The sequence below is a fragment of the Buceros rhinoceros genome, unplaced genomic scaffold, assembly GCF_000710305.1.
Source record: "Buceros rhinoceros silvestris isolate BGI_N320 unplaced genomic scaffold, ASM71030v1 scaffold8880, whole genome shotgun sequence".
Classification (NCBI taxonomy): domain Eukaryota; kingdom Metazoa; phylum Chordata; class Aves; order Bucerotiformes; family Bucerotidae; genus Buceros; species Buceros rhinoceros.
This window is the reverse complement of record NW_010387861.1, coordinates 8,807-16,233: the sequence shown is the minus strand read 5'-3', so window position 1 is coordinate 16,233 and position 7,427 is coordinate 8,807. Positions and strand designations below refer to the sequence as shown.

Below are 7,427 nucleotides of genomic sequence, written 5' to 3'. Positions count from 1 at the left end.
GGGAAAGGCAAATGCTCTTAAAAAAAATTAAAGAGCACAAATACCTTAAGAGAAAAACGGATGAAAATGAGGGGTCAGATGAACACAGACATGTCTTTTTTTTTTATTTGCTATATTTTATGTTGATTGTTACCCTTGAATTGCCTCTAACTGCCAAGATAACAAAAAAATTAATTTGCTGACACTATCTCAGAACACAAATGCATTGAGAGATATAAATCAGGCTTAACACACAATGAGTTCAACAAACAAAATGGATTAACATGATGGACAGATTATGATGCTTCAAGGATTTAAGAGGAGAAACATGGAATGAAAATAATTGATGATATGATGAGTGGAAAAACAAGAAAGACTCCAGCAATAAACAGAAGAGTTGTGTAATCAGAATGGTATCAAAAACAAGCAGATTGTCACCTGCATTAGATTACAACAGCGAAGAAAAAGATTTTTATATCAAAATATCAGATAGATAACATAAAACCTCTGCTGGAAGCAGTAGAAATAACATCAGTATATTACAAGACATAATATAAACAACTGAGAAGAACTTGAATTATCCACTAGAACATTTAGGAAAGAATTCAACATTGTCAGAATTGCACTGCAGAGAAAAAGACTTTTGGCTACTGGCATCCTCTGCAAATAATAGTGAGACAAAGTTCTCCAAACCTTTTTTTCAGCAAAGTCATGCAGCTGACTCATTTGTAAAGTTATTTATCACAGTGTCATAATAGGAGTCAAAGGAGATTACTCATGTGAGCCAATCCCACTCCTGCAAGTGAAGGAACTTTATATGTTCTGCTTCATCTCTTCCAAGATACTACTGAAAAAGATATCTGAAATTTGCTGAAATAATGTAATTTAACATAATTTGAAAAACTGTCTAACGTGACAATTGTCATTTTTCCAGGAGCTGTACGTTACATATCGCTTTCAAGCACTTTCAAAACAACTTAGTTGTAACATGAGTGCCAAAACAGTACTAGATAAGGAGTGCTTTACTCCCCTTGAAACTACGTGAAGTCCAGTGTCAGAAAATTACTGTGACACACTGTAGGAGTACTCATATGGTAATTTTTTGAAAGTATGATTCTATTGAAGTCAATAGTAATGCTGCCATCAGCCTCTAACGGGAGCAGAACATCGACCAGATTTATTTCTGGTCAGCTGACTTCATTCCTTTAAGAAGATCTATCAAAGTTTAAGCTTAAAATACTTGAACACCTCTGGGATAAAAGGTTTTAGATATTTATGGATCTTTTTTCCACTTAGGAAAAGAGATTGATATTGCCATTTTGGGGTAATAAATAGCAATAACTTTGCACTTTTGTAACATCTTTCATGTAAGGTTGTAAAGGTCTCTCAACTCCCAATTTAATCTTTGCAGTGATCTCTCTGGGCAAAGATATTGCAGCCACCCGTAGTAAGACAGTAGCGACCCCTTGCACTAGTACAAAGCAGTTTAGCTCAACTGTCGGCCGTAGCGTATAGGGGAACGTACATCAGCCCAACTTGGAAATGGCTAAAAAGTCAGAAGTGAAAGAACATTTCACGTGAAAATTGCTAAGGGACATCTGAGTCTCGGAAGGAGGAAGAGCAGAGCTGAAAATTTCATCAGAAAGGAATGGCCCTGCAAGCCCATAATGCTGCGATGGGACACACGAGTTCGGTCGAAGCACCATCAATTACATCACCTGCTCATCACCGGGAAGATGCCACCAGCCTTGCTGGTCCTGATGAGAAACTCCAGAGCCAGTAAAACACTGAATCCAACCAGACTGCCTTTTAACATCATTCCCTCTGGGATCCTGCAATCCTAACAACTGACTCTTTCAAATCAATGAGAGCTATGACTTGCCAAAACTCTCTGGATTTTGCCCGACTGGAAAAAGACTTTGAACTAATGCTCCAACACTGCTTTTAAGGAACTACCCAAAAGCAGATAAAAACGAGTAACAAGTATTCAGATAAGAGCTTACACTTCTTCTTTCTATAGATACTACACGCAATTTTCAAAACCACATGAAGAATTTAAGTATTTAGCTGCTTCCAGAAAGCAAAAAGAAGCAGGCACCTTCACTGCTGGCATAGCCAGCACTGGGCGGATTAGTGTCTGTTATGCATGTACCAGACCAACTAATAACAATGTGATTTCAATGACTCCTTGGATCATAAACCTTTTCTCTTTATAATCTTAACAATGCGTAGACAGCCCATAAAATGTCTGAGAATAGTCTATAAAAACCAGTTCACAAATACAACAGCATTTGGACATCGGAGCACTGCAAAAACATTCACTGAAAAAAAAGCCCTCGACTGCTGTGGGACGAAAGCTAACCCCTTTCATTTCTGCTAACCCCTTTCTACTTGCAGGCTGCCACAAATACTTATGTTATTGTCTTTGTTATTACTGTTATTGCCTACCTCCATTCGTATCTGGAAACTCATGAATTCCATCCACATCTTCCAATGGCCAGTAATGGGAAGCTGATGCGAGAACTTTGAACCCTTTCAAGAAACACAGACGAAAAGGTTATTAAAGTAAGGACCAACAGGATTGTAACAAGTCTCCACAGAAGAGAACAATAAAGCTAGTCAATAGGTAAGTAAAACAAGATATTTTATGTAAATCAAGTCCAGCATATAAACGAGATCATAAATCAAACTGACAGAGTAGATTAAAGCCATACATCACAGATCAGTCACTGAAGAAAACCTGTTTTTAAAACTCAACTGATTTTTTTATTAATTGTACTTAAAATGTGTAACAATCTCTGACTAAATCTCTGCTAGAGTATCAGGCAGCATTTGGTGAAGTAACAGCTGAGGAGTCATTCAAGGGTAACTCCAAGATTTTAAACCCACGGTGGATAGTACAAAGCACCAGGAAGGGAATGCACAGGGCAAAGTTTAGCCTCTGTATCATACTCCTCTGCTCTTGCCTCCTCCATAGGTAAAACTCGGCTCTCTGCAGTTCAAGGGAGTAGAAGATGCCAGAGGGCTCCCAGGAATCTTATCCTCTCTCCAAAACCTACCGGAAAACCAGTGCATCACTTTCAGGTGATCACTATCATATTAATCCAAGTGCTTTTTCACCTTTGGTCCTCTGTGGAGAGGCACTAGTCAGACATAGTAAGGAGCAGTACTCAGTGGTGGGGGAGCTGCAACGTGGAGGAGAGTACGGATGCCCATAGCTGTTACTGCAGGGTCTAGCCTTCCTGCTGTCTCCAGATCACTCTCACCTTAGAGAGGCATAGAGTGGAACGTCCTTTAACAGAAGGGATTTGACGTTCCTCAAGAGAAAGGCTTCCAGGGTATTAAGGAACATATGGAAGAGAGTTCACTCCTCCCCATACGGCATTAGCTATTCCTTCAGAGCCCTCTCCAGCTCCACCAACACCAGAACAACTCCCTGTGGCTGATGAGAACATCTCGTTTTCCTAAATGTCCTCCGTAGCAATAGATGGACAAGCGGATAAAATCAAGACACCTCCTGCGTTCCATTGGCAGATTTATCTGCACGGTCTAATTGATGAGTTTGAACAGATTTTAGGAACTGTGACTGCTCAAATCTGACCAGAAGCGGATTGCTCAAAACAATCAAATTGTGTTAAGATAATAATTCTATTTTAAGGGTAGAGCATTAATGTAGGAAAACATGAACTGTAATTTCTTATTATCTTGTTAGCTGCCAGAAACCCTTTATTCTCAAAATAATTTATATTACCAGCTGTGCTGGAATAAATTTATAATCTCCTATATCTAAAAGCTTCAGAAGGTTGATACAGATATATAGAAATTTTATTGTGAATGCAAATTAGAGCATATTTTGTTCGCCATCATGGCATATCATCCTATCAGATTGAGTTAATCTTTTCTTGAAGGATTTATACTGCACCGTATCTGCCGTTCTTGCCCTACAATCATTTTACATTCCCAAGCAACCATTCAAGAACCTGCGGCGCTAAGCTGATGGAAGCAAGTTTGTTAAATACCCCTTCAGCTGTCACAAACCATACAAAAGCTCCCCACACCTTGCGTGCAAATTAAACCAAATCACGAGCAGTGTCCTTTGAGCTTTACGGTCTATCCCACACCTTTCTTCTTCGCTCTTGAGATCAAAACTGCTTGCCTGTTTGAGACTTGTTCTATCGTTGTGATGTCCTGGATACAAACAGGATTTCTTTATCATGATTATGAAGATGTAGAAGTTTTATTTGCATCCTTAAACTGCCTAGCCCACACAGTGGAGATCAGTTTGACATCCTCCAACCTCATGCCATAGTTTGAGACGTGACACAGAAAGGATCTTGGGATTTTTTCTTTTTTTAATAAGAGTACAAAGCTGATAAAATTGCCAAACATCACAACAAGCAATTGTAGACCTGAACACACAGAACTAAAAGAAGCTTTGCATCTTGTGAGGATATGTGAACTACTCCGAACTACTCCAGACTTGCTTCCAAACTCAACTGTACCAAAGATATCAAACAAATTGACCAGGATCCATTGCTGGCCTACCTAGCTACGTTTTCAGTTGTCATAGAGCTTTTCTCACAGAGAGGGAGCATGAGCAGGTAAGATGGGGATGTCTTTAGAGAAATGGATGAGATTCTGCAGCTAGACTACTCCCTTGAGTATTTGGAAGTCACAGGAAAAGGCACAACTGCTAACAAAAGCAGAAAGCTACTGCCAAGAGAAGCACGTACAAAACCCAGTCTGCAAACGCCAGGCAAGCCGACCTCAACCACGCTGAGCACGGCAAAACACAGTGAGGAAACGAGATAGAGCAACAGGTTTTTTGCATTTATATGAACTAAAACTGGGTATGTGCTTAGTTCTGTCTTCAAAGAACGTATTCTGGCAGCTGCGAAAGGAAGTTGTACATTTCTGTGGTGCTAAGGGGATCCACACAGGTTACCTGTGCTAAGTATCTCGCTCAGGCTTTCACCAAACTACCTGTTCCATTTTGCAGACCACAGAACACGCCTGCTGTTTTTCAGTGTGCTTGTATAAAAAATATCTCTTGCTCCCATTATCAATTCTTTTTTGTAACAGGGAAAAAAGGATTGAAGGTAAGAGAGGTGATAGGGCAGAAAAAAAAAGAGAAAAATAGAAAAGAAAAAACATGGGAGAATTATTTGATGCCAAAAAACCTGCGTTACAATGTGGCACAAGTATTTTAGTGCTGGTAGTAGCAGCAGCACCACAAAGGCATTGCCATGGTTGGCATCAGATGCATAAGGAGAAGCTACATTCTAAGGAGCTTGCATTTAAAAGCTGGGAAAAAATAAGGGCGAGGGGGGATGGAAATGGGAAGGAAAATACAGCAAAGTGAATTGCCTAAACCACGCTGCGAGTCAGTGGCTTTCCCTGCTCCCCGTTCTGAACTACATAAAGCCATGCTGTTACCTCACTTCCAGCCAATCAGCCCTGAGAAGACCTCTGAAAACAGGTACCTGTTGCCTTGAGTTCAGTTTGAACTTGCAATATCCTTTCAACAGGTAACTATGGTGTGTTTAGAACAAACCGATGGGAGGTGTTTACAGCCTGGTTCTAATCCAGACACACTCACTGGACGACAAAATGAATGTGTAACTTGCCCCCTTATTCTGGGAGGCTTTTTTTTCGCCCATTGTTCCATCAGCTAGAAGCCAGTGATCCTCTTCTATAGCAAATGAGTCTGTATTCCTTTGGTTTGGAGTGAAGGCAGAACAACCAGGCTGAAGCTACTGCAACAGCTGACAACATGGCTTTTCCACATCGCTTTGTATTTTATGCAAAAATAATTACATATGGTTAAAACTTTAAAGCACAAAGCAATACATGAACTGGTGAAGCAGTAAAATTGTACTTGTACACCACCATGAGGCTTGAGGTTAAACTATTTATGTAAACAGAAGAACTCTGCAGTTACACACACAGACCCCAAGTAAGTTTGGAGTAAGTTCTTCTACATTGAAAACAGATGAGGGATCCTTAATACGCTCTATAACCAATTTAAACTTCAGCATGAAGGCTGGGAGGAGGGTAGATGACTTGAAGCCATGCCAAAGCACATGAGCTGGCACATCTAACTGTAAACCCTTGAACTGAAAATGCTGAACACTAAGAAACTGAGGGGAAAAAAAAGAAAATGGTCTGGGCAGAAGTCCGGTTCAGAAACTCATGCTCCAAAAAGTGGTAGTAAATAAACAGCGTACATATGGTTTTTTCTACATATCAAATACAATCAAATACAAGCCATTTTTCTCCAAATATATTTCTATGCAGAATATTCAGTAGGTAGATTACTGAATTTAAAATTACTGGGACAGACTGATTTGTTACATTTCTAATACAGAGGTGACATCCAAACGTAGAACAAAAAAAAAAACAACAAAAAAAGAAAAATACAACCAAAGCAGCAAATAAATACTTAAGCACATTGTCACAAAATGTAAATAGAACATGCCTTACCTGGGTGTTCGGGTAGCTGGGAATAGTTTCCATACACCTGCACATAAAACATCACATAATGAGACACAGTGAGGCAAAACTTGCTAACAGGAACCCAAGTATAACCCAAAACTGACCATATTCGGAACGTTACCTGATATTTGGACTGAAATAAAGTCAGCAAATAATAATGACAACAGAGCAGAGATAATAAATTCTCCATGGTCTAAGTAAGGTTAAAAGTACAACTGAAATAAAATTCCTGTAAGGTCTCAATCATAAATTTTCCTTTGCTGGTTTTTGTATTAAAAGAGACATTTTGCATGCAGGTTCAAAAAGTCCATTCCTTCAGTGACGGCAAAATATCCTTCCAGACCCTTTAAGGAGTAGTTCCTTGCTTCACGCTTTGATGTCTTCATTTAACTATAAATAATTCACCGTGATTGGAAGAAAATTAAAAGAAATGTGTATCAGATCCGAAAGTCGTGCTGTTCCATGGAAAGAAGTCAAGTATTTCTCTTACAATCTGTGCCAAAAAGAAAAGATCTTGTTTTCGACTTTCTTCCTGGGGTTGTCTTTTCCTGTCGATTACTTTCACGTTGTCAGAGGTCTGAAGTCAGTTTTAGTGTTGCTAGCAAGAAAATGCACTTCCTTACAGCACACAGGGAGTACAACTCTCACTACTTCCTCGGAAACTGAGCTGAAAAGTGTCGCCGAGTCCCCGCGTGTCCAGCTCACGTTTGCACCTCCATCCCAGATCTTTTGGGGTGGGGAGCAAGCCTGAGTGATGTCATGCTTTCTTCTCAAACTTTGTCCCATTCTGGTACTCTATTTATATCCCGTTGCTGCTGTCTGAGCTGGGTCCTAACACCAGCCAGCTAGGAGCAAGTGGAAACAAGTCAACGTGCTTCAGCAAACAGATCAAAGAGATTACTGCTCCTCGCAGCCTGCACACTCAACGAAGAGTCAAAGCCAGGATGAGTGAT

General features: G+C 39.9%; 1 protein-coding gene across 1 annotated transcript in view; it reads right to left on the bottom strand.

The window, feature by feature from the left end:
* The window catches only part of GPR133 (G protein-coupled receptor 133), a 111,976-nt gene extending 105,312 nt beyond the window's left edge, over nt 1-6,664 (bottom strand). The window contains exons 1-3 of the mRNA XM_010137394.1: nt 6,596-6,664; nt 6,463-6,499; nt 2,428-2,511 (exon numbers count right to left, since the gene is read on the bottom strand). Of these exons, the coding sequence (XP_010135696.1) occupies nt 2,428-2,511; nt 6,463-6,499; nt 6,596-6,664 (190 nt within the window). The remainder of the gene's footprint in view (nt 1-2,427; nt 2,512-6,462; nt 6,500-6,595) is intronic.
* Between the last annotated feature and the right edge of the window lie 763 nt (nt 6,665-7,427).